Genomic DNA, 26,915 nt, shown 5'->3' with positions numbered 1-26,915 from the left:
ACGCGGGGACTGCCCCGAACTGTGCCCAGGCACGGTTTGGGGCAAAACACGGTTCGGGGCACAAACTGTGCCTCAGATAATTGTGCACTGAGGTCTGACACAACGTACTGAATCCGTATTTTACCCCGAACCGTGCCTTGCGGTTAAATCTATAGTCTTGGATATATATATAGTGATATGACATCCGTCTGTCTTTGCCACATCAACTCTAAGTCTGTAACTGCTCCAAGACGAGCGTGAATTAATACGTTGATTCTTCCTCATCACAGCGCCCCGAAAAACAAAGATGGCGGGGCTGCAGGAAAAAAAGCACGTTGGACAGACTCCTCCCCTAAAAACACTAAGCTCCGCCCCAAAGCACAGTATGGGACACGGTCCCCTGTGTGCCCAGAACTGTGCGCGATTGGGCACGATATGGGGCAGTCCCCGCGTGTCACAAACCGTGCTTTTGCCCCAGGCACGGTTTGGGGCACGCGGGGACTGCCCCAAACCGTGCCTAGGCACGGTTTGGGGCAAGGCACGGTTCGGGGCGCAACAAATGCCGTCAGAATGAAAAGTCCTTTCTATTCCTGTGCATTCGTAGTGTATTCTGGACATTCCGACTACATTCCAGATATTCTTTCGGCCACATTTCGGCAGGATTCGAGATGGCTTTGCCAAACACCTGCTTTTTTGCCTACCACTGCGTCACCGTGACATCATCGCGATCGCTCGTATACCGTTTGATAGGAAATCAAGCATAAGTTTTTTTTGTGGTACATGCGTCTGCTAAGTGACATACAGTTGTTGTTCTAAACATGAAAATCGTTGAGAAGCAGTCTAATGCTATGATATTGTGACGGATTAATAGAGAATATTAAAAAAAATTGGACTTGCTATCTCTTTGTTCTCTCGACGGAACAAAAAGGAGGAAGAGGAGGAGTGAGGAAGAAAAATACATGTGGAGCAATGACCGGAGAAACAGCGTAGCAGATAAAAGTTCACAGTTCACGGAATGCACACAAGCCCGTTTGTTTATTCATGGTTCAATGCTTCAGAGTATGCTGGTATGTGTGACCGATAAACATACGTTTACATTTGCATCGCAATAGTGTAGACATACATATACATGGATATACTAAAACAACATTGCAGTCTGTTATACCTTCTTGTGTAACTGGATGAATTAAGTTTGATTTTAAGTCTTAAAATAGCAACCTTAGACATATCGATATAAACATAACATTACTATGTCACGTAACGTTAACGTTACATGTAAGAGTGTTACGTTTGTGTCAGTGAATGAGTCATGTAATTTGTCAGCAACAACATATTAATTAATCTTCTTCTAGCAGTGTGATTAATTTTTATTTCTGTATATTCAGCTACTAGAAATAATTTGTGTTCATTTTCAGTTCGTTTCCTTGCGTTCATTTTGCGTACGTATGCAGTGTCAGCTTGTCACAGTCACAGGACTAAAGGTTAAAGGTCAGACACAAAGTAGTGAAAGTTGCACCAAGAACCACCTGTTGTATCCCCAAAGCGAAAACAACGTGTCTTCTCCCCTTTTCCTTCGTCACAAGATACGTTACTGAACAGGTAAGGCGTAAAATGTCTTTAGAAACGTCTTGATAGTCTTGTTTTAGACTGAGACGTTAGTTTAATGCACAGAAAATAGTCGTTTTCGAATCATTGTACACTGGAGGGTGGTGGTTGATTGGAGTTTTGGTTGATTTGATTTCGTTGACCTAAATGTATTACCTTACGAAAGTGTTGTCTACTAGACTTTAGGCCTTATTCTTTTGCGTCTTTAAAGTTTAATGGGTTCTACTTTGTCGTTTTTCTAAGAAACGTAACGTTTTGTGGAATTGTTTGCATAAGTCGTGAGGTCATAGATCTGTTACCTAGATAGCATGGTATTGATTGTGCGTTTCGTAACTTATTAACGTTAACGTTACTTCCTCAAAGGTTTGTGAGAAGTATTCTCTCCAAAAACTGTTAAGATATGTGGTGTATGTGTGTGTGTATAATGTACAAATATAACGCTATTGACTAGGTTCAGCTTAACCCGTGGGTAACCAAGATTCATTGTTTTAGATAAACTGGGCATTTTAGAGATTTCAGGTTGATGACTTAGGTTCCAAATATCAAAATTTTTGAAATGATTTTAAATTGTAAAACTCCCTTTTATCAACTTAACGATCCCCATATACCCTATTTGTATGTACAACAGATATAGGTTACCCTATGGATAAAGGTTAAACGTTATGTGTGTGTGTGTGTGTGTGTCTATGTGACTGTTTGAGTCTATGTGTGCATGTGAGTTTGGGTGTGTTAGTGTGTGTGTATTAAAAGTTTTGATATTAAGATGTTGACGGTACCGTTAAAATCCACCAGAAGTCACCATGATTGGATCGGACGACTCAGAGGCATTCGCTGGAGCGAACATGGAGTTTGACGACAGTGTTGTCCGCAGATGTGAGTACTCCAACTACACAATTCATTTTTATTCTTAGTTACATAAACTTAGTATGTATAGTCAAACTCAAGAAATACTGCTGAGCCAATTTGTGGTAATATTATTGATTTTTCCAATGATTACTGTTTCCACTGCATTCTATAACGTTACATTAAGATTCAAGTTTATAGGATCTACCTCAGTCTTCTGTGACTGTATATCCAAGATTAAGACACGAAGATCAAGACACACCCCGTGTAATTGCTGTTTCAGTAGCAGAGTATATTTTCAATTGCTAGCCCTCTCCCTTTGGGTTCCGTTTGAGGCACCTCCTCAAAGTCAAACACAAATGCAAGGACCCAATTTTCATGTCCTTTCAAACTGAGAGCCGCCCTAAATTCCAGCAATTCGAATCATCATTTCCCTTTTACTAGAGCAAGGAGCTCAACTATGAGGCTCACTACCAATTGAGCTATAGGGACATGTGCTTTTGTCTCTTTAGGAATATTTTATATCAAATATTTGAATTACCTATTATGCATTTATATTTATGTTTATCATTTTTTATTGCAGCCTTCATGAGAAAGGTCTTCAGTATTCTGATGGTACAACTGGTGGTCACTATTGGAATCATCGCCATCTTCCTCTATGTGTAAGTTTACAACTTTAATATTTTCTAGTTTGCTTATTATATAATATTACTACCTCCTAAAAAGTAGAGGTTAGTTACATCCTTATCGACTGATAAGAATTGGCCAGTCAACTTTATCCACACACTTCAGTGGTTTAGTTGCATCGTTGTATTTAGACATCTCAGAGATTATTGAACATATCTTACAAAGCAAGAAAACCTTTAGCAGTAAAACAAGAGAAAAAAGTTAAATATAATATTGATTTTGTGGAGGTATGATATTCTCAAGTCATTTTTATTAGAAGCCTGCTTTTTCCCATCCATACATATAATAATATATGCAAATAATTTAGATAACCCTGTATATTGAATTTGTAATCTTAACAATAAGTCTGCTGCTTTTACATTGTTTCTGTGTGAAATTTCTCTGATGTTTTCCTTTCTTTCTCTTTTCTGTAGAGATGAGGTGAACGAGTTTGCTAGAACGCACCACTGGATGTACTATGTGGCTCTGTAAGCATGAACTATAATTTCACTTGATATACATAGCATTGTGTTATGTAGAAGTCTAATGTGTTATGTGGCAGTTTTGAAGTAGCCTGGAGTCAAAACTTGTTAGCTTTATAATAATGGTCTACTCTATCTAAATCATTGCTGACCAATTGGATTAAGCTACCATTGACAGCAGACCAAATCTAAAAAGGCCAGACTGCAAGATCTAGTTGGTTGTTGTAGTTTGTACCTAGTAAATGAATGGATGACATATAGATATAGAAATTTATATATACAATATTTTGATGGATGATTTTAAGGAATGCTATAGTTTTGTGTTTTTTGAAGTTGATTGAAGTAGTTTGTACTATCTAAGCTGTTACCCATTGAGATATATATGGCACTATACTTTTATTTATTTAATTTATTTATTTATTGATCTTTAGGGTAGTCCCTTCAGTTAACGTAGTAACTGATTTCTAAGGGATCCCTATATACATGTTCGCACATGTTCGCACAAAGACGGGTTATACCGCCCCTTACGGTGTGACACACCCATCCGGGTGAATGATGTAGATCATCATGTGGCTGATACGAGACAGAGGTCGCCAGGCCTCCATCCGGGTGATTTGAAGTGAATCACCAACTTCCGACAGAAGGATTTGCACCAACGCACACCGCACCATCGCACGTGTGGGGGTTCTTTAACGTGCATGGGGTATGGCTCTCCCCATACACGGGACCTCCATTTAACGTCCTATCCGAGGGACGACTCATTTTTCACTTGAATAAAGTGCCATGAGGAAAGTTGTGTAAAGTGCCTTTCCCAAGGGCACAAGACCGGCAACACAGCAGGCGGATTCGAACCGGCGACCTCTCGGTCACGGGCCGAATACACTACCACTGTGCTACGCGGCCCCCCGATACTATCTTTTGATGGACAGTTTTGAGCAATGCTTTTTGAAGTTGGTTCAAGTAGTTTGTACCTTAATGAAATGATCATTGAGATATAAATATATGACACTATACCATATTTTGATTGACAGTTTTAAGCGATGCTATACTTTGACGTGTACTTTTTCCAGTGGAGTCACGTTCGTGATGATCATCACGCTTGCCTGCTGTCCTAACATCAGGAGAAACTTCCCTGTCAACTTCATCTGTCTCGCCATCTTCGTAAGTCTGTCATTAATAAATGAGTGTCTGTATGCCTTTTAATGTGAGGCATTGCGAGCTGTTCTTAAAAATTGAAACATGAAAAAAAAAGTTGTACAGAACAATGTTAGTAGTAAAATTAAAGATACAGAATACAACATGGTCATTAAGAAGCTGCATTTTTTTACAGACACTTGCAGAAGGCTATCTTCTTGGATCCATCTCAGCGTGAGTACAATTCATCTTCTTCATAGACACATGTTCTGTATGCTAGTTAACATGGCATCACGTAACGTAACGGTAGCAAGTTTGGCCCAGAGGTCCAGGGTTTGATTCCCCTAATGTCCTAGAGAAAGGAACTTGACATGAACTTCCTCACTTCACTCAGGTCATAATGTTTTTAGCTAGGAAAGTGACTTGGATAACACATTAAATGAAAGTGCCTTGTTTGATTCGAAAGTGACACCTAAAGCATGTAAAAGAAGCCTTGTCCATAATCATTAGAAAGAGTGGAAGTCCTTTCAATTCAAGATGTTAGACGATCGAATTAATCAGTCCCAATGTGCATCTTGTACTCTATGATACAGACCTGGTGTGTTATGCCATAAGACAGTTTACAGGGTATGCAATAACAAAGTAGCAATAATGATTTTCTTACTGACACAATGTTTTAAAAGAAAAGCAAAGCTAAAAGAATTATTGGTGTATTCTCTAATACAAAACGTTTCAAAAGACTTTCTTGATAAAAATTTTGTTGGTGAAAGAGCTAAGTTAATGCTAGTTTTAAAAGCATTTCTTGATAAAAATTTTGTTGGTGAAAGACAGAGCTAAGATAAAGCTAGTTCAGACAGTTTCAGTTTGTTAATTCCCATCCTATTTCCCCAACCACAGGGCCTATGGTGCAGATGCTGTGATGTGGGCAGCAGCCATCACTGCTATAGTGTCCCTGTCCCTCACTATCTTTGCATTGCAGACAAAGGTAAAATATAGCAAAAATCTACATCTCTACAAGGAGGTTTATAATGCGTCTACTAGACATAAGTATGTTACTCAGTTGTGATAAGTGAAATGTAGTGTTTTAATAAGTAGTGTTTTAAAACTATTTAGAAAACTTAGCAGTACCTTACTCCATTGTGAAAAAGATTGTAGATACAATAAGATGTATAGCTTGGAAATAAGTAGTAAATTGATTTTGCTTTGGCTTTAAAGTTATAACTATAGTATGAGAAGTATTAAAGTACTGTAGTTGAGCACGAATGACAGGGATAGTAGAGTAGATGTAACGGTCATTTTAGTACCAAGGACAGGGACAGTGATAATGTAGTGGACAACATTTTAGTACTAGGGATAGCAATGGTATATTAAAATTTTTAGCACCAAGGACAGTAGTAATAAAGTAGACATCATGCTAATGCTAAGGACAGTGATAGTAGATTGAACACTTTTAGCACCAAGGACAGGGACAGTGGTAATAGGGCATAGGCTATAGGCCTCGAAATGATCGGCGATGATTGGCGAAATGGGGGGTAAAATGCGGGTGCTGAACCCGAAGATTGGCGAAAGGCGGGCGCCAAAGGCACCTGAGGATCGGCAAAGCTGATCCAGCGAGGTCTGAGCGAGGGCGAGGGAGTTGGCCGGACAGCGCGGCGGGTTGGCGGCTCGCGCCCATTGGCCCCCGCTATCTCAACAATAATTCCAAGGCATATAGCCCGTGAATAGGGTAGACTTAATCTTTGCTAGGATTAGAGACAGTGATGGTATAGTGAACATTTTAGCACCAAAGAAAGGGGCAGTGGTGATAGAGTAGACATCATTTTAGTACTAGGGATAGAGACATTGTTCAGGTAGAATGGACATCTTTAGCACTAACAAAGTGAAAGTGTAATATTCATGGTATTCAGCACAAGGAACATGGAGTAATTTATTTTTGTATTGTTGAATACAGCTCTAAACTATAAACATACTACCTTTTTTTTGTAAATTATACAGTCACTGTGTTTGACTAGATTGTTGTCATTGAAGTTCTTTTAAGTAGGTGCTACTGTGACAGTTGCTATACAGTATTTTTTATGGTCTGGTACTACTATGCACTGATGACTTGCCCCCCTGCCCCCCAGATTGACTTCACTGTGATGGGCGGCTGTCTGTTTGTGTTCCTGATCGTGCTGTTGTGTTTTGGGATCCTGTGTGCCATCATCCGCAACCATGTAAGTCACACTTTTCCAGTTTCTTATTTCTGTGACTAGTTAGTAACTCACTGAATAACAAGATTCCTTGTCCACCACTCAGTGTTTTATTTCAATTGACATTTTCAGTGAACGTCTATTACACCTACTCTCCAAGCAGAGGTTAGGCTCCGGCTGTTTTTTAAACGTTTTTTTTTAGTCGTTTTTATTATGTTACCTTCACAGAAGGGAACATGTCTGTTTTTGCTTTGTTTCTTCTTCTTTTCCGCGCAAATAAGGTCAACGACCTGGACCAGACGGCTGTCATCATGGTAACAGCAGGCACCATGTGGTGTTCGGTAACATAATGTAGCAAATGTCTGATCTAGAGGGGATCGGGTCACTACATTTAGAAATGTGTTCAAATAAGAATGAACAAAACAGTTGCCAGTGTTAGACTACAACATTGTGAAGGTAACATTCTGTATTTGCTTGCAAATATTACCTTTCTAGTTGGGCTTTCGATTTTGTATTTTATCTTGCTGTATCAAAACCTAACTGGCTTACTTCAAGAAAAATGACAAAATAGAAAGTCCGATAAAAACGACTAAAAAAGCGTTAAAAAAACAGCCGGAGCCTAACCTATGCCAGGGGAGTAGTTAAACCTTCCTCAGAGCAATGCTGATTGGTTCATATTGCACTGCAGCATAGATGGCGCTGCTAACAGATGTTGCCCAACATACACACACAGACAGTCAATATGGTGTCCACAATGTTAGGGGTACATTTATTGCCTTTCCACCTATCATCTATAAACTACATGTAAAATATACGGTTATAGCTCTTCTTTGTTTTGAAGGCCTTAGAATTCAGTTTAACTGTTATCATTTTTCTTTCAGTACGCCAACATTGCGTATTCAGCCTTGGGAGCTTTGCTGTTTGCTTTCGTGAGTATTCTGTTTCAGACTTTGGAATTCAGATATTTAAATTGAGGAACACAGACCTCCATTTTGCGTCCCTTTCAAAATATGAGTGCAGCCCCCAACTGAATTGAACATTTTTAGCACCAAGGACAGGGACAGTGATAATAAAGTAGACATCATTTTAGTACTAGGGATAGGGACAGTGATGGTAGAGTGGACATTTAGCACCAAGGACAGGGACATTGGCAATAGAGTAGACATTTTTGTACTAGGGAAAGAGACAGTGGTGGTAGAGTGAACATTTTCAGCACCAAGGACAGGGGCAGTGGTAATAGATTAGACATCATTTTAGTTCTAGGGATTGAGACAGTGATGGTGGAGTTAAAATTTTCAGTACCAAGGGCAGAGACTGCAACTTCATTTTACATTCCTTCCAAAAGACAGGTGCAGCCCCAACCAAAATGCCCTACCCAGGATTGAACCAGTGTCTCACATCATCATTGCTCTCATGTTCAACTCATATATCCGTCTGCGTAGGCCAGTTTCTTTATAATGTATTCCAAATGAGAGACCAGATTAATCATACATAACTGTACTGTTATCGATAATGTTTTGTTGTTTTGCTGCATTTAGTCTTTGTTTATCTTTTTTCCACTGTGCTTTGCATCCTGCAAGGTTAGCTCTTGGAGTTAAGAAGAAGAGTCACAGTTACCAACTAATTGGAACCAAGGGATATCCTGAAATTGTATATTAGCTTACAAAAAGAAAAATTAGCGTTTGAAAAAGCTATTAAATCTGGCATTGATGTATTTTTGGCTTGTGTTTTTTTCAGTACTTGGTGTATGATATACAGCTGATGATGGGAGGGAAGCACAAGTACTCCATCTCACCTGAGGAGTACATCTTTGCAGCCCTGAACCTGTACCTGGACATCGTCAACATGTTCCTCTATATCCTCTACCTGGTTAGCGCGGCCAAAAACGGTTAAAGATGGACAAAACATTCTTTTACCCAGTAGCCTGGTTTCCAAACCCCAGCCCGATCTCAAGTATCTATCGTGCATGAGTCTGGCCGGATGGCATAGGCCTGCTTCTCAATTTTTCCCCTTATAGTGGGCAAAAAACTCCACCAATAGAACAGCACAGGATCAGCAGGAGGTTATTACACCCCTGCCATGATTGGTTAAAGACCCCCAACTGTATTTTTTAAATCTATAACAGTCACCACTAAGTACCTGATTCGCTACTGTGATAGCCTGCTGACCAACTGTGGTGTGTTGTAGCTGGCTACCTGTGGTGTGAGTGGTCGTCAATCCTAGGTTCTCCTCCCACTGATCAACGGGCCTTCGAGAACCTTTCTACAGCCATCCTGCCAGACCCCAACACAAAAGATATTTGAGGTTGGGGTATGGTATCCAGGCTATTTACCCGGAGACAAACCCACATTCTAGATCTCTGACTTTATTGACTGATTGCATTCCTGTTGAAAAATAATTATAAAAAAATGGAATTAACCCCACCTACATGTATAGAGGCTTTAGCATGCAAACAAGGATCTAATTTTTGTGTGGATTTTGTCATAAGTCTGGTTAACATAATGAAAAAACATTTTCAAGTACATAAAATGGGATGAGCTATGCATAGAGAGTAAGAGAGTATTTCATTGCAGTAGACTTCTCAAAATTCTTTTAAGATTTATAAAAAGGGAATGTACTTGCTTTTAATTTAGTTCTTATCAATAAAAAGAATATTGGGTAGAAGTTATTTTCACTATATTATATTATGATAATAAAATTGAATGACAAGTAGTACTAATTTGTACTGTATGGAAAATTATATGTAGATGCTGATCTAATAGTATGTAAATTCTGAATGATTTTGAAACATGTGCGTTATATCCATAGTGCTACATCAAATTAGTTCTGAATATATTTGTATATATTTGAGATAGAGAATCTGGTTTTGGTACAATAAATGAATAATATATTTCATTATTATCATTATCTTTAGTGATCTAAAATTATATAAATTATAGGAATATGTGAAGGAACAGTTCTTGATCTACGGGTGTATACAAATCTACTGTAACCATTTTTTCATAATTCTTTTTCTTTTTGTGGTATTTGCAAAGGATTATAATTATTAATATTGAAAAGGGGTGCCATTACTTGTTTTGTCATTTCCTGGCTTCCAGCTATTTAGACCACTTTGGTGTGGCACTTTTACCAGTATTAACAACCTTCATTTGAAGTATCAACATCTCTTTATTAAAAAGTCAAATTTCTACTGTACTAGACTGTTCTAGATTGGGATGTGATAAAGGGGAAAACCGGACTTTCCAATTTCCCAACTTATGAAAATGAAACTTTGCCGTTGCGTCTTGCCCTATCCCATCCTTTTCCTATCCAAGTATAGCTTGTTGTGATTGAGTTTGTGACTATATGCAAGTGGTTTTGCTTGTTGTCAATCTAGTATTGAACTTATTTGTTGCAGTTCATGTCTTTCATCTATTCAAGTTAACTTTTGACTGTTCATTAAACATACATGTAATTAAGAGTGTGGCATTGAGATGGTTGAAAATAAAGTTGTTGCAAAAAGACTTCTTGTGCGGGTTTGTTATTAAAGGGGCATTCCACTCCACACGGGAGTGTGATTTTCCAATAGATATTAATTTTAGGAAGTGATAACTGCATACTACTTCACATTATACGATAAAGTACCCAGTTACTCCACATGCCTCAAAAGTATTCAGTCTTCTACTAAACTCCCCAAGCACCCTCTAATTGAATTAATCCTATGGCTGAATACAATGCAAAACTTTTAGGTAAGGTTACAAAACTAATTTCAGGTTCGCTAAGAAATCTCGTCTTGTTCTTGTATTCTTTGCTATCTTATGAGCAATTTGCCTTCTCGGTGTGCTTAGCGTACCTAATTTATTCCGAAAATATGTACGATAAACACAGTGTCTATGCGTATAGGGAATGCATGGGTAGGGTCTGCATGGGTTTAGTTAGTGTCATTATTGTACACATCACGTAATTCATCCCAAGGTGAATTCCACAAAATTCGGCTGAATATGTATTCATTGACACATTATCTATTGGAAAACAAGACTCCCTTCTGGAGTGGAATGCCCCTTTAACATGGGTACTTACAAAGGCAGTTCACTCCTACGTTTTATACACTTAATAACCTTTCTGTCGCTTTTCTGCTATTCCGCCTGAGAACTTTGACATGTCTAACACCTGGAATATTTGGAAATCTTGGACGAGGGCGCGAATTGTTCCTTACCCGGATGGTACACAGGCTAACAATAATGAGCCAGAGTCAACAAGATTTTGCTGACAATCTTTGAATCCTTTTATTCATTTCATTTTTCATATACTACAAAATGTAGTACACACATTCAAGAAATCAATTTTTCTGCGCAATATATCAAAATTAGGCACATTTGATCTATGAACACAAGGCAGCTTTGAACTGTTTTGCAACTTAATGTGACTAGTCCATATTATATTGCACCATATATTAGGGAATGCTTGTTAACTCTCCTGAAATATTTAACATGATGTATAACTGGCCAATAGCTTGGTTGAAATAAATATTTTGAATGACAAAATATGAATAAGGTTAAGTATTCAGTCCTTTCTGCTCTTGCTCTAGACTTAAGTCACATTCGCTTTTAATCCATGTCCAATTCCAACATTACCTTTGTGATTTTAATAACTTGCCTCTGCACTTTTCTTCTTACCTATTGTTACACAACACTGTCTAGCATTTTTCCTCTTGCACAACACCATCTTGCATTTTCTTCTTACATAATGTCATCTAGCATGTGATCAAATAACTGCAACCATTTTGGTGAAACCCTATCAATTCTTTATACACATTTGTTGAAAATTATTCATTTCAATCTATGTATGGGTTTTGTTTATAGGATGGATATAAAAAGCTACTGCCAGCAAAAATATTGCTAGTGATATAGGAAAGCGATCTGTATTGGATATATCTTTCAAACCTTGTAGGATCTTGTTTTGAGTCACACTCAGGGATGGATGGAAACTCCAGTGCACACAGTACACTTATGCCCCCTATCATTTCATTGCCAAACTGCAGGCCACTACCAGCTGAATTTGTAGGTTGTTGGGAAGAGTTTCTGGTGAATGTACTTTGCTCTGGCCTGGTCAGTTTTCAAGGCACCAAACTCGAAGTACGGCACCTGCAAAATAAGAAACAATGTTAAATTCTACCACACTCTTAGAATACCAAGACTTTTAAGCCAACAATCAAATCATTGTTGTATCTTTAACAATTTCTTACTAGGTAGGATATCCACAATCATGATAAAGAATCGTATGGGAGATTGCATACAAGCTACACGTAATGCAAAATGGGTGAAAAAAATTTGGTACTATTTTGGAAGCAACTCCAGTTATGACATACATTCACCCTTATGATTCTATTTGAGAGGCACTGTGCTGAACTTTACTAAGCATACCTGACTGCCACCTTCTATATCTAGAATGTACATGCATATAACGTTATAAATTTGTTCTCATTGAAATGTGCTAAGTAGTGATATTAGGGCTAAAAAGTAAATAAGCTGCTCGCATTTTTCAGTCAAACCTACCTGATTATTAGTTTGAAAAATGCCTTATTAACGACAGCCACATAAGTTGTTAAAGGCATACTACGGAGTATTAAATTTGAACAAAACAAAAAGTAGCTTTTCCTATTTTTTCTTTACATTGTTAGTTCAATCAACCCTATAGCATTGCATACCAATATTCACGGAGAGATGCTACGACCGGGGGACCTACTGGTGACAAGCATGCTGTTGCTTACAAACAGGAGGGTCTAACTAGGGAGGTCAACAGGTTACAGCGAGCCTAGAGCAGAATGTTTTGTAGGCTAATCCTTTACGTTGCAAGCCTGAAATAATGACACAAAAGTGTCAAAAAGTGGTAGTAAATATGAGATTTCTCAGTTCTAGAATATTTCAAATTTGGGCGCAAAAAGCTCCGTCTTATGCCTTTAAGGCCGGTGACACCTTATGGCACCGTATGGCACAAACCTCCTACCACGAAACAAAACCCCTGTGACTATCAACACATGTTAGCCAGCTGTGCACCCACCTGTACCACCTGATAACCCAGCAGCTTCAGGTGCCGCATCTTCATCACCTGTCTGCCCAGCAGGTGCTGGGTGTCCGTACAGTAGTTGTGAGGGAAAAGGGCACATATCACAATTCTGGAAAAAGAATCATAAAATATCATTTATGTCAATTGTAAAGAGAGCAATAAAATAGGATGTTAACATTTACGTATACAGCAATGTTGAAAAATGACATCTCATGCTACTTCATATCTATACATCATACATAGCAATACACACACACATGTAGAAAATTAACACATTGTGTGTGGTCTAATTTACACACACAGTTTCAAGTCGACTCAAGGATAAGTGAGCAGAGCTTTGGGCTTCTCAAGTGGAAAAGAAAGAAAGAGAGAGAGGGAGGGAGAGAGAGGAAGAACTACACTGGAATTTAGTTTGTACCTTCTTTCAACAGATTCGTCATTCTCCTTCACATATCCATTGCTGTATGGCAGAACATGCCCCTCCTTGTCTAGCTTCACTTCAAAATCTGAAAAAAATAGGAATGTCAAAAATGAACTTAAAGTGATCTCAAACCAGTAAAGCTCACTAGCTGAAGTGAAGAGCTATATCTTCCACTGTCACTGTTTGAGACAGAGATGACAGATGCAATGCATGGTTCATTGTGCAGGAGAAAGCTCTTAAATAAGCATAATGAACTAGATGACCATGGCTTAACACCATGTTGCAACCTTTTCAGTTGATCACAACCAGGATACGAACATACGGCTTCTTGTTCCAGAGTTAACCACTGGATTACATTTTGTATGCATACCACTAACTTCATAGTATGAAGCTAGTGCTATGAAGTTAGAGCTGTGAAGTTAGTAGCATGCATACAAAATGCATGAATGAAACAATGAATCATACAATATACAAGAGTAAAAAAATCAATTCATTGAATATTTTCCTGAATAAATGTTTATAATTCATAATCTTTTAGAGGAAACACTTTAAGTTTTTACTTTTAGCTTTTAGGTCAAGCAGATAACTACTATGAGTCTAGCAACACTGTCTCTTTTCATAGAAATTCAAATTGGCTGAATGTCTCACCAGCAATGTAGCCAGAAGGTAGCATCACGTTGTGCACCAGATACTGCCTTCCTCCCAGCACATTACTGAGTGACTGCTGTAGTATGTACATGGTGGGGTGGTCAAAGAACCTGGGGGCTGGCAGCTGGGGGTCCAAAGGCTGGTTAAACTTTTTCCTGTAGAGTAAAAGGGTTGACAGTTGTAATATTCAAAGACATACTGTAAATACCTTTATAATTATGGGGATTTAATTTTGTGCATTTTTGGCTGTAGATCTCACAAATCAGCTACAAAATGAGCCAAGATACATGTACAATACAAAAGAACATAATCAGAAAATTGACGGCAGTGCTTAAATCTAGAATACCAAATTCTTGAAGTTCCAAAGTTAAAGAAGAAGATATAACAGACCAAAAATGAAGAATGTCTTGCTTGGTATAAGATATGCTGTATGTTAAAACTTACGTCATTCATGTAACCTTAATGACCAATTAGATTTAATAGTAGAGACAACTTTTTTTGGGGGGGGGGGACAAATTTTCTTTCATTGCTTGATTTAGTCATACTTTTGGGGTCCCCAGAGGATGTTATCCATAATTATGATCAAATCAACATGGCCTTATGTGTCTGAGTAATAATGAGAATAAAAAAAGGAAACATACATGAGTTTCTGTGGCTTAAACTGTGGACATTCTAACTCCACTGCCAGCATGAGTTGTGTTAACTTCTTGTGGATCTCCTTGTCTATCCTCCCAGAATCTCCTGTGATGTGAGAAATACAACAACACATATATTAACACCAATGCAGATTCAGCATCTTGCACATTGGGCTTTCAATGATTGTTATTAAGATGGGTTTTGACAAGGGGTGGGTGGGTACAAAACTGTTTTTCTTGTTGGACTAATCTGAAAGTAAAACACATATAAAAATAGTGGACCAGATTTTTGCAAGGATCTTAAAATTCTATCGCAACAGCAAAGGATTGAGGTACTGAAGTAACAATTTACTTGGTATGGAAGGGGGGTATTGGTCCTTTCATTGTGAGAAGATTTTTGGGTCAGTTTCGAGGGTCACACCAACATTTTTCATATTTTATCAGACAGTGTTCTACAGGTAAGAACGGTGTTGTATCCAATTTGTCTGTTAGCATACACACCATCGATTTGGGGGCAGTCCCAAGCCAAACTACTAGCCATGCCAAGAAGCTGAATTGTTTCAAGGAAAACTCCCCTTTGCACATACATGTATATGCACTCACTTTACAGCATGGATTGCAAGCAAAGTGCCACAATGCAAGTTGGAAATTAGCATAATATAATTGTCCTTGCGTAATTTGGTGGTTGCGAAAGATAGCACGGTGGACCATTTGTTGGCATCCTTCTGTCTCAGAAAACAATGGTAGGCAGACAGGGTGGGTTACTAGTAGGTGACCAGTCTGCCTGGCCTGCATGTGACTTTTTAAGTTGAAAGAGGGGTGTGCATTCCTTCTCCACCCTCTCGTCTACTGGAGCACTAAGTCCTACAAGGGCAAGGATTGGACCATTACACACTACCTAAATCCCCAAGTATATTTACCTTCTAGCTGCAACTCAGCATAAGGACTGCATACCCTGTTCACAAAGTTCAACGGGATCCTCCCCACACAGGCAAATGAGAACAGCATGTTCACCATCATCTCTAGGGGAAACAGGTGATAACGTGCCATCAACAACTGCTCAACTTTCTCCAAAAACCTGTAGGCGTTTGGCGGGAGATAGTTCAACTGTCCGTACGGTACGATCTGGCTGGCGATTTGCTCTGGCGAGAATCCCTCTGCGTTGTAGACGAAGCTTTCAGCGACGGCATCAAAGATCGGCTTGGAGAGAACTCGTTTGGCGGAGAGATATTCCATAACTTTGGTGACTGCCGAAGGGTTCATGGTAAATACTCTGTTTGGAACAAACTGTTCAAACGCCTTCGTTAGAGACCAGTCGTGGTGACCGAAATGGATGTACGCGTGAAGAACGTCGCAGAGTTCCTCGTCTGTGTATCGTGGCACGTACTTGTACGCGAATCTTGCAAGGCGGAGGAAGATAGAGAGAGAGTTTGTGTTTCCCTGGAGTTGTGTAAGAGACCTAGCAACTGTGCTTAAGTCGTGGGGTGATAACCGAGGTGTCACAGACATTGTCTTTTGTAGTACCTTACTTCTCAAAGTGTTTGGCATGCGTGGTAAGGCTTCGAGAAAGCCGTACAATCCTGCAAGGTTTCTTTCGTCCACTTCTTCCCACTTCTCTGTTATGTCTTCAGCAATTTCTGCAAGAATAGGATGGTCTTGTTGAATGCGTCCAAGGAACTTGCCTACCTCGAAAAGTTCTGAAATATCAAACTCTCCTCTCGTAACTCTCAAAGCACACTCTGATATGAGTGCACTCTGTAGATAGTCTGTTGAAGCCATACCAAACATGTTGGCACTTTCTAGTGAAAGTATAAGAGAAGGTGTAGACAAGTGTCCTGTATTGTTGACTATCTTCCTACAGAGACCTTTGAAAAAGTCTTCGCTGAGCGAAGTCCTATCTTCGGAACTCTTTTGCGTCTCAAGCTTAGCGACCGTGTACAGCGCAATGACTGTAGCCTCTAGCGACAGACCATTTTTTAAGTCTGCATTCTGTAGCAGTTTTTGAACTTGTTTGGTAGTAATACAGCTTTCAAACTTGTGCCTTAAGTACAGTCTGTCTCCCTCGAGTTTGGCAACTTTTTCTTCTGTGACTCTTTTGTCTGGTAGTAGGACGACGATGATTTTGCTTGATTTTTTGCCTCCCGTGCTTAAAGCAGCCGACGGTAATCGCATTGTTGTGGCGTCCAGGACAGTGGCATCTCTTGTAAACTTTGCACAATTCTTTGTGACCGCACCAGAGGCCTGGCAAAGGTGTTGTAATGTTTTGGAAGAGTTGCGTGAAAGTCTGGTGCCACAAGTTACACAAGTGAGCAGCCTGGATGCCATAGTTGTATGTTTTGTGTGTTTGGCAAACTTGGAAAGTCTCTAGAAGATCTGATGATTTCCCCTCTTTGATACTCAGCCGGGTTCTAAGTAGTGGTATTGAAGAAGAAAAAATGGATACATGAATGTGCGTAATGCATTATTAAGTCAAGTTTTACTAAGTTTTTAGGTAAAAACTATGCATTACTGGTTTTACATAATGTCATTATATAATCGCTAATCATAAAAAAATAAGTTTATTGCATAACATAAGCCTGAGGTACATTTTTGTATATGCAACGTTTACACTGATGCAAATATACAAAAGTAACTGTCTCCTCTGTCAGCACTGGAACACCAGTGCTGAAGTGGTCATCAGCACTGGAAGTCCAGTGCTGAGCTGGCGTCAGCACTGGAAATCCAGTGCTGAGGCAGCTTCAGCACTCGAAGCCCTCCTGTCAGCACTGGAAACCGAGTGCTGAGACTACAATCAGCACTGGATTTCCATTGCTGAGGAAATTTCAGCTCTGGAAATCCAGTGCTGACAAATATTCTGCACTGGAAACCGAGTATAGAATGTATAAAGTTGGTGAAAAGAACTTACATTCTGTAACAAAATATAAATGGACAACTGTATTATACAACGTTTTTAAATGATGCTTCTTTGCCGCACAAGCAAAATGTGTCGTCCACCTGTAACTTATAAACGTCAGCACTGGAAGCCCAGAGCTGAAGTTTTTACAGCACTGGTCTTCCAGTGCTGAAAAGTTCCCGAGCACTGGTAAATCCAGTGCTGAACCCGTTACTTTTGTATATCAGCACTCGGTTCCAGTGCTGACGGCGGTAACCAGTGCTGAATGACCTCTGCCGTGAGTTCAGCACTGGTACCCGAGTGCTGACGGCAGTTCAGCACTGGAAAACCAGTGCTCGGAGAAGTTCAGCACTGGAAATCCAGTGCTCGCATTGGGTTCAGCACTGGGATTCCAGTGCTGAGGGAGCTTCAGCACTCGAACAAGGCCGTTCAGCACTGGAAAACCAGTGCTGACGTTTCTTCAGCACTGGAAAACCAGTGCTGAGGCCGATTCGACCCATTGATTCAGCACTGGAACACCAGTGCTGAACTCGTTACTTTTGTATACTTGCTACACTGATAACATATAATTAGTTGTGATATCAAGTTATTATCAACTGATATCAAATGTTTCCTATGTTGTATAACGTTTCCTAACATACATAATCATGTTGTTGTTAAAAAAGACAATTCGTGAAAACTAACTGAGAGGGCCTAGCTTGTAGCACAACTATGCAGCATGAAATAAATCTACTTTTAATAACAGAATTTCAGCAATCTACATGCTACTTGTTTGCTTGTTTTTCATCTTAGCCCCCCACCCCATATCCCTTTCCGTGATAAATTTTCCATAAATTTTGAAGCAAAGCACACACTTACGAACAATCTAAAAATTATGAAAACCATTAAGAATCAAACACTTCAAGTGTACCTACAAGGACAGCAGGAAAGCAAGAACTTAACGCGTACGTACCTGAATTTGTGGCGTCACAAAATTATCGTTTCGTAACTTTTTTCATAACATGGTGGGAGTTGACCCGGAGACCTTTGACCCTTCAACTCAAAATTTCTTCACATATTTTTGGGACATACGCTTTGTTTCTTTTAGCTCAATTCGTCATACATGACAATATTTTTTGTAAACACATAGCAGTCTTTGTTTAACGTTATCATAATTTTTATGTCATAAAAAAAATGATTATGTTAACCCGGAAACAATCATTACATCCGGTGACCTGAGAAACGCCGGGCTAAAAAATTAATGCGGAAAACAGAAGTACTTCGCAATTTACAATCTTTTCGGGTTGAAAATAAGCGTTTCTCTTGCATTTTTTTGGTCAGAATCTGTCAGTGAAAAGTTCGGTAGCAGAATGTTGATGAACTTTGGCGAGGTTTTGACGGTTTTAGCGCTATTTTGGGTGTTTTGTTCGGCGAAGAGAGACGCAGAGTTATACTGTGGAGGTAAGTATAACCACATGTCAAACGCTCATTGGCTACAAGATACAACATGTTTTAAAGGAATTATTCTTGGTAACAAAACGTCCATATATAACCACTTTCTAAGTTTTAGCATTTTCTAAGAAATATTTGGTATTTCTGATGTTTTTGAACGTGATAAAACAAGCTTTGCAACTACATATATGTACAAGGCTAGCGCTAGCAGATTTTTTGACACATTATTTAGACCCTCTTGGTGTAAACAAAACATATTGTACATTCGTATAGGTAAAAAAAAAAATGGGCTTATTAGTCAGACATACAGGTCAGATGACAGCAGATGTCACTCAAATCTTTGGATGCACACTTTTCCCAATATTTTGTCCGAATTGTGAAAAGATGCAGCTTTCATTTACCCCGAATAAAAAGGGTGGTATTGTAATCAGTTGGTGTGCTTGGTTGCTTGTAGTTGTAGTGGTGCATGTCCACATTTCTACAATGATCCCTCTCACAGAGATCAGAACGCATGTGCGGCGACAGGAATTCTAAACGTGTCAAACTTTCACTCAAAGTAAAGTCCCGGTGTTTTGATTTGAATAGCATTGTCCAGATTGGTCTTGATAATCTTTTACGGGGACTTTACCTTCGACAAATTACCTAGAACTCCTGTTGCCGCACATGCGTTCTAATCTCAGTGAAAGGTTCCAGTAAGGTAACTGAAATGTTGCAGAAAATGAAGGGACCCAGAGATTTGCCCAACACACATAGCAGAAAGTATACCATTGGCCCAAATGCAGGATGTCTCATCGATACTACTTACTAACTAGTACTTTGAGAAAGACAGCATAGAGATTTAAAAAGATAAACCTTAGTAGGAAATGCTTTCAGAAGTAAAACAAGAAACTTGCAAAACTTTTCATATGTTTGAGTAATATAAATGTGTTATTTTCCCCATATGCAGCTTGCCATGTCCTAGTAGATGAGATAGACTATGCTATCAGACAGATCGACCCCAGGAAAACCATCCAGGTCGGGAGTTTCAGGGTGGATCCAAAAGGCAACCAGAAAACATGGGAGGTCAGTTTTGGTTTTGTTTTATTTGTTTATTGAATACCTTTAAGTGAATACATAAATCGAGAATGCAACACGGTGTATTCCGTATCACCCAAGGTCCGGGTAACCAGTCCAACAGTAGGATCATGCAAAGCCTGGATGGCTATCTGAGGCTACAGTAGGTGCGGTTGATTCGATTTCAAAACATCTTGTATTGTATTCTTGTGTCATGTTGTATATGTACAGTCAAACCTGTCTACTAGTATAGTGGCCACTCAAGGGACCGGACAAATGTGGCTACTATAGACAGGTGGCCTCTGTATAGAGGTGGCAACTTGTAGATAAAATACCCAAGGGACCGACATAAAGTGGCCACTATGGACAGGTGGCCCCTCTGTAGAGGTGGCCCCTAATACAGGTTTGACTGTATCTTGTACGACCCAGAGAAAGCACATGTACTGCAAAGTGAAATGCAAGTTTATAATCTGAGAACTTTGGTGTCAGAACACCAATTCCAATGTTCAAATTTTCAATGGCGGTGGCACACATGTTGCATGCAAAGCGTGTTTCAATTATTCTATGGAAGCCTATGGAATGCAAGTAGAAGGCCATTGGATACCATAAAATACAGACCGGTCCAGAACATTTGTATCGAACATTATCGCAGACCAGGTATGACATAAAATGATGACTATCACAAGAATGCACCTTAATTGATTTGCCATAGCTAAAAGCACCATAATGATACACATGGATTGATATGCCAAAAAGTTAAAATTTTCAACTCGCAATGACATCAAATGACACAATATACATTCTGTAGTATATGTATATCTACTAGTGATATTTAAGTAAATTAAATCACTACAAACTTAAATGTATTAACAGTACAGTGTACACAAATTTGCATTTAAACCATAATCATAGCACATTTATAGTCTATGCAAAACTTCAGATGAAATGACCAACACAACATATGTATGACTTTTCCAGATCCCATATGCCCGATCGGAGGTTTACCTAACCGAGCTTGTTGAGACAGTTTGTGAGAAGATGAACCAGTATGCACAGAGCACAGACCCAGACACCCAGAAGAAGAGCTATGTCAGGACCAGCTCCAGAAATGGAGAAACTCTCTCCCTCTCCAACATCTCTATGAACCAGGATATCAGCAAGGCACTCAGGTTTGCAGTAAGTGTCCATTTCGGTGTTCTAGCCAGTTTTTTCCGTCCTCTGGATTTTGATTGGAAATCCTGTCAAAGGTGCAACAATCCTAGGGGTCCAGGGCATGCTCCCCCAGGAAAATTTTGAAACCTAGATCCTCTGAAAAAAAATTTCTTCTATTTTGGGGGGCAAGTTTTGCACGTAGACCTAGCTTGGTTTAATCAATGTCTTTAGTTTACATACTAATTTTGTCTGACACAGAGGACGGAATGCATTGCCCATGAGTAGAATTTTTCTCTGTCCCCAGCATCAAAATTCCGTCAAAGGATGGAGGAACAGATACTGGCTAGTCCATTTTGAATGAAAACAAACTTACTCCCAGATTTGTAGGTTCTGGACAGTGGTTTTCATTTCTTCCTAGGTTCAGCTTCTAAAGCTGATTTGTTTTGCTGAGGGGTGGTTATTTATTTTTTATTTATTGGTTTGGCTGCACCGTACACACAGCCAGGGCTGCCCAACTAGCCTATGGCTATTACAAAGGGCTAGCCCTGCTGACAAACACATAAACAATACAAATTAAAAAAGAAAGAACATTTGTATATACATGGTGTAGGATAACTTACATATCATCTAAAATGGAGCATATAACATCATATCATCGACAACAATATTTGCAATGAGAGGTCAGGGTCTGTATATACACGTGTATGACTAATTTACCATGCGTAAGGGTTGCCTAGGTATTCCCACAGTTTTCTTTTGAAAGAAGCAGTGGAGGTGGCTGTGCGAGTAGCAGTAGGGAGAGTGTTCCAGAGTGCTGTTGCTCTGTAGATGAATGTTTTCTGGCCTCTGGTGGACTTAGTGAGTTCAGATGTCAGGTGGTCGCTGTTCCTGAGGGAGTAACGTGACTCAGTAGCAGACGCACGGGTTCTGGGTATCAGGGTTTGAAGGTGTGGAGGGCAGTGACCTTTGAGGAGCTTGTACAGGGTGACAGCGGTGTGGAATTGTCGTCGGAACTGCAGTGATGGAAGGGATAGCTGGGTGTACAGAGATTGGTATGACGGGTACGGGAGTCCATGTTGTCCGCTGATCAGTTTGGCAGTTTGGTATTGAATTGATTCCAGTTTTGTTTCGTCGCGCTTGGTGAGTCCAGCCCAAACGACGTCGGCGTACTCCAGACCAGGTCTGGTGATGGTTTTGTACAGTCTGAGCAGGATATCCTTTGGTACCTTCTTTCTCAGTGCACACAGTAGGCCAGCAGATCTTCTTGACTTAGTGGAGGTTGTTTCAATGTGTTTAGACCAGGAAAGTGTGTTTGTCAGGGTGACACCAAGATGCTTGTAGCTAGTAACAACTTGTAGTGTACTACCGCCTAGTATGACTGGAGCAGGGGGTCTAGGGAGAGTGCGGGTTGTGATGAACATCACCTTGCATTTGTCCTCATTGGCTTCTAGCTTCCAGTTTGTTAGCCAGTTGGATACGGACCGTAGGTCCGTGTTGAGTGAGTTGACTACATGTTGGACGGATCGGTTGCTGGTTGAGAGTGATGTGTCATCGGCGAACAGGTTTGCGTCAGACTGTGTGCAGCAGGTGGGTAGATCGTTGATGTAGAGGATGAAGAGGGTGGGACCTAGTACGGAACCTTGTGGGACACCCGCGAGAGGAGATTTCCATTCGGATGTTCCGCCCTGGATGACTACTCTTTGACGTCTGTTCGATAAGTAGCTGTGGAACCAGTTCAGCATGGATCCACGTAGTCCATGTGCTCGGATTTTGGTCAAGAGCCCTTGGTGCCACACTTTATCGAATGCTTTACGCAGGTCCAGAAACACGCAACCAACAACTTCCCCTCTGTCCATAGCTCGGGTCCATTCCTCTACGAGCCGGGCTAGTTGGAGTGTGGTGTTGTCGTGGGCTCTGAATCCGCTCTGGTGGTGGGACAATACTGGATTGATTTGTTTAATTAGATGTTTGTTGACTAGTGACTCTAGCACTTTCGGAACGGTGTTGAGCAGGGAAATCGGCCTGTAGTTGTTGGTGAGATGACGACTGCCGGATTTGTGGATGGGGGTTACATTGGCCTCTTTCCAACCAGAAGGAACTTGACCAAGGCTGAGTGATGTGTTGAATAGCCGGGTGAGGGGTGCACATATGGTGTCAGCTACCTGTCGGAGAAGGTTTGGAGTGATGTTGTCTGGACCGCAGGACTTGCCCACCTTTAGCGTTTTCAGTTGCTGTCGCACTTCGTCTACAGTCAGTTGAAGATTGCTTAGTGTTGTTTCAGGGATTGTCGTTGGTTGGAAGGTGGGAGGGGAGTCGTTCCTGTCATTTAGGTCAGTCTGTTGTATGAAAAAGTTGTTGAGGGCATTTGCCTTGTCTTCGGGTCTTTCAATAATATCAATATACAAGGGGTGGTTATGCCATACATAAGTATAATAAAACACTATGTTTGACATATTCGTTATCCTTTGACTCAGTTTGAGGTGCCCTTGAACACGCCAATTGCAATGACTCAATCCATTATGAATTGCATTCAAAGTATTCAATGGAAGCCCATGAGACTACAGTAGAACCTGATGTGATGCAGATAAAATATGTTCCCTTTTCTGGTATGTCCCTTTTGAACAAATGCCACATCACATGTTGAATACTGAATCAGAAAAGTATAACTTTAACAGTACCTTTCTTCTTCAGTGTGAGTCCATTATTGAAGACTTTGAGGATGACATGGTGAAGCTGTTCTCCAAAGAAGGACCAAAGCTACATGAGCTACAGAACAGTCTCTGCATGGAAACAGCAGGTAGAAAATTCCCTCCCTTTATTTGTAACCTCTTTGAAGAAGTTTCACCTTCAATGAAGGTACTGTTTTTGGTTGTGTAGGTGTGTTTTGCAGTTATAACCCATGATCTTTTTGGTGAATTTCTGTTAATCTTGATATGTGAGTATAGCCAGAGCTCGAAATACCCTTTCTGTATACCTACACTTGTGCAGGTAACGTTGAAAATGACCTGCACCAGACAAATTCTACCTGCCCCACTCTGAATTTAGGAAGTATGGATCATACTAGAATTGTTCAGGAACCATTTGCTATATTTCTTTCGTAATTTAAATGCGATAACAGTCACTGCAGCTAATAACAATCCACATACACTTACATCGTCTGACATTTATGTCAAGTACATGGACCAGTGCAGGTCAGGTGCAGCTAGACACCAGAAATACCTGCACAGCTCCAATTTTACCTGCACTAACCTGCATATGCAGGTGGTATTTCGAGCCCTGATAGCTATTGGAGTTATGAAGAAACATTGTGTTTTGGGCCCGGCAACCTAGCAGTATTTTCAGGAACTTCAGCATAACAGTCTGACACCCCTTTCCTAAAAGTAGTGTGGCATAGTCCATGGACAACTGGTTATAGCCATTCCCAGTGAATGGTCCCTTATTTGAGGGTGAGACATGTGGCTGTGATTGATAAGGGGATGATTCAAAGGGAAGAGGAGGGTCACTACCATCTGTGTGGGGTAGTTTTTGCTGTTGTTGAAAATTAATGTGTTTTGTCATCTGTTTTAAAGATGTGATTTCTATTTCAGAGCTATGTTCTGAACCGGCATCTGAGAAACAAGTGACAAAACCAGCGGCAGAAAGAGCGGAAGCAGAAACAACAGAAGCTGAAACAACCGAGACCGAGGGTACAGAACCAGAAAACACCGAATCGGAAGGAACCCAACCCGAGGCAACGGAGGCTCGCGAAGACTTGTGACCCCCTCTGGCACACTTATTGTATTCATAATCATTCCACATTAAAGTTGTTTTGTCTTGAATTTTTGTCTAAATGTTAATTGTATAAAATTGATCACTCTTAAGTCTTTTAGTATATGTTTGTAAATTTCACAGTTGCTCTAAAGAAATGGCTGGAATACCTTCTCTCCTCCAATCTTAGATCTTGTGTCACTGTATTTACTTGTGTTATAAACATATGAAACGCCGACAACAAGATGGGTATATTTGTATAAACTGCATTACCAACAAAGTAAATGACATCTTGTCATTTTTGAATACCCCATTCTTTTAGTTAAATGTTTATTCTCTTTGCTGCCGTATACTTAATGATATCTTTTAGTAGTACTGTATTATTGTGAATGGAAATAAAACAATCTTTGAGAGAAAATTGTCTTGACTGACCACACCAAACATAGTATACAAAACAATTAAATTGAAGAAGAATCAATCTATACTTCTGGATAATTGTTCAATTTTAATAGACGTTTTGAATTGAACATTTTCCAGAACCAGGAATAATTCTTATGTTCACTGATGAAGAACGGTGGGCACTGTTCGAAACATCTATTAAAATTTGACAATTATCCAAAAGTATAGATGATTTCTTCTTCAATTTCAATGTATCCTGGATGATTAATCTTCGCAAACATACTAAACAATAAAACCGGTACATGGTCCATTGGAAAATAACACTCCCTTCTGCAGTTTATTATTTAACACCCTTTAAGCACATTATGTTTTACTTTGCAATTAATAACAAAGTTATTATTAGTACAAAACATGTCACACTAATCAAATTGAAGTGGGCCATTCAGTTTGAGTGTATCAAACCTTATACAGTCTGTTATGATGCAGCTTGTACACAAAAGTGGTCTGTTTCTACGGCGGTTTTAAGTTTTGAAAGAAGCAACGCTTGTACCCTATGATCTTTGCAGTGTCTTTGACAACAGATAGGTGGCGCTGCATTACTACTCCTACAAGGTCTTCTAATTACCTTTGCCAGAATGGCTAAGGTTATACTTTCGGTCCGGTTGTGTGTTTTCCCCCTGTTTGTGAACAGCATAACTCGAGAAGACTGCGACGGATGCAGCTGATATTTGGTGGGTGGATAGGGGTCCGGAGAACGAAGGGGGAGTTCGATAATAGGCCCCCTAGCGGCTTGCTAAGGTACTGCAGCGGAACCTCCATGCTTGATATCTCACGTTCTGGACATGCTGCGGTCGTGATTTTTGAGCGGTAGGGAGCCCTTAAAGCGGAGAGTGATTGCTGCAAGTTTGGGCTCCCTAGCTAGCCTCCATAGCAGGCTTTCTGGGGACTTTTTTGGCTCATAATACACTTTTGCTGGCCATTTCTATTTTTACTCGGTCGCTGATTGCTGACGTTTTCTGATTGCCGGCCTCCGAAGGATATCCCAGAAGCGCTTTTAGGATAGAAGCACATTTTGGATGCCGGTCTATCCTAAAAGCGCTTCTATCCTAGAAGCGCTTGTAGGATAGATGACAACCTAGGATGCAACAGGGGCGCAAGGACGCTGTTAATTCAGCTTAGGGCGCTTCATTGTCGCTATTTGGATCAGCCATGTTTGAATGTCCCGAACACTCTCCGACTTCTCCCGACTTCCCCCGACCCGGTCCGATGAGTTAGTCACGTGGTTTACTGTTTACTTTCTGTGTGCGACCGGAACTTACCGAACATTGTCGACTGAGTAAATGGTTGATCGCCGGATCAAGGCCTAATTTTTGTGGGTTATACTATTTAGGGAATCCTAGAGCGCCGTTTTTAACCGCTCAAAGTATAAAATAATGATGTAAATGTAGAAATATAGTGCAGTAGACACGAATTTCAGACAGATTGCCTTATCCAGATTATTTCTATTTTTTCAACGCCATAATATTGCTTAGATTGTCTTTGACATGTGCTATTGGTTCTTCACTTTTACATTAATATGGGTTAAATAGATCA

General features: G+C 40.0%; 3 protein-coding genes across 3 annotated transcripts; 2 read left to right on the top strand and 1 right to left on the bottom strand.

Moving 5' to 3' along the window:
- Positions 1 to 2,343: 2,343 nt before the first annotated feature.
- Positions 2,344 to 9,011, top strand: LOC118403755 (protein lifeguard 1-like). Its single transcript, XM_035802551.1, has 9 exons — positions 2,344 to 2,457; positions 3,011 to 3,089; positions 3,528 to 3,581; positions 4,646 to 4,736; positions 4,906 to 4,943; positions 5,607 to 5,694; positions 6,833 to 6,922; positions 7,780 to 7,827; positions 8,636 to 9,011. The coding sequence occupies exons 1-9, from the start codon at positions 2,385 to 2,387 to the stop codon at positions 8,789 to 8,791; spliced, it is 717 nt and encodes a 238-aa protein (XP_035658444.1). The 5' UTR covers positions 2,344 to 2,384; the 3' UTR covers positions 8,792 to 9,011.
- A 2,127-nt stretch (positions 9,012 to 11,138) lies between these two features.
- On the bottom strand, positions 11,139 to 18,655 carry LOC118403232 (FAST kinase domain-containing protein 3, mitochondrial-like). The gene is made up of 7 exons (XM_035801833.1): positions 18,493 to 18,655; positions 15,568 to 17,055; positions 14,654 to 14,753; positions 14,013 to 14,167; positions 13,362 to 13,449; positions 12,938 to 13,052; positions 11,139 to 12,021 (listed from the first exon to the last, which is right to left on the bottom strand). Exons 2-7 carry the CDS (start codon positions 16,970 to 16,972, stop codon positions 11,923 to 11,925), a joined length of 1,962 nt encoding a protein of 653 aa, XP_035657726.1. The 5' UTR covers positions 16,973 to 17,055; positions 18,493 to 18,655; the 3' UTR covers positions 11,139 to 11,922.
- A 73-nt stretch (positions 18,656 to 18,728) lies between these two features.
- Positions 18,729 to 25,341, top strand: LOC118403231 (protein canopy homolog 2-like). The gene is made up of 5 exons (XM_035801831.1): positions 18,729 to 18,980; positions 19,918 to 20,033; positions 21,003 to 21,200; positions 23,868 to 23,973; positions 24,764 to 25,341. Exons 1-5 carry the CDS (start codon positions 18,890 to 18,892, stop codon positions 24,931 to 24,933), a joined length of 681 nt encoding a protein of 226 aa, XP_035657724.1. The 5' UTR covers positions 18,729 to 18,889; the 3' UTR covers positions 24,934 to 25,341.
- Positions 25,342 to 26,915: the final 1,574 nt, after the last annotated feature.

This window comes from Branchiostoma floridae, chromosome 16, assembly GCF_000003815.2.
Source record: "Branchiostoma floridae strain S238N-H82 chromosome 16, Bfl_VNyyK, whole genome shotgun sequence".
Classification (NCBI taxonomy): Eukaryota; Metazoa; Chordata; class Leptocardii; order Amphioxiformes; family Branchiostomatidae; genus Branchiostoma; species Branchiostoma floridae.
This window is presented reverse-complemented; position numbering and strand designations above follow the sequence as displayed.

Excerpts from the sequence above, each read along its gene's own strand:
- LOC118403232 (XM_035801833.1), bottom strand. The coding sequence starts at position 16,972 with ATGGCATCCAGGCTGCTCACTTGTGTAACTTGTGGCACCAGACTTTCA. Across the intron at positions 14,754-15,567 it reads TGCTGAGTTGCAGCTAGAAG|GAGATTCTGGGAGGATAGAC; the intron begins GTAAATATACTT and ends CTCACATCACAG. Across the intron at positions 14,168-14,653 it reads TTTAAGCCACAGAAACTCAT|GAAAAAGTTTAACCAGCCTT; the intron begins GTATGTTTCCTT and ends TTTACTCTACAG.
- LOC118403755 (XM_035802551.1), top strand. The coding sequence starts at position 2,385 with ATGATTGGATCGGACGACTCAGAGGCATTCGCTGGAGCGAACATGGAG. Across the intron at positions 2,458-3,010 it reads CGACAGTGTTGTCCGCAGAT|CCTTCATGAGAAAGGTCTTC; the intron begins GTGAGTACTCCA and ends TTTTTATTGCAG. Across the intron at positions 4,737-4,905 it reads TCATCTGTCTCGCCATCTTC|ACACTTGCAGAAGGCTATCT; the intron begins GTAAGTCTGTCA and ends ATTTTTTTACAG.
- LOC118403231 (XM_035801831.1), top strand. The coding sequence starts at position 18,890 with ATGTTGATGAACTTTGGCGAGGTTTTGACGGTTTTAGCGCTATTTTGG. Across the intron at positions 18,981-19,917 it reads CGCAGAGTTATACTGTGGAG|CTTGCCATGTCCTAGTAGAT; the intron begins GTAAGTATAACC and ends CCCCATATGCAG. Across the intron at positions 20,034-21,002 it reads GCAACCAGAAAACATGGGAG|ATCCCATATGCCCGATCGGA; the intron begins GTCAGTTTTGGT and ends TGACTTTTCCAG.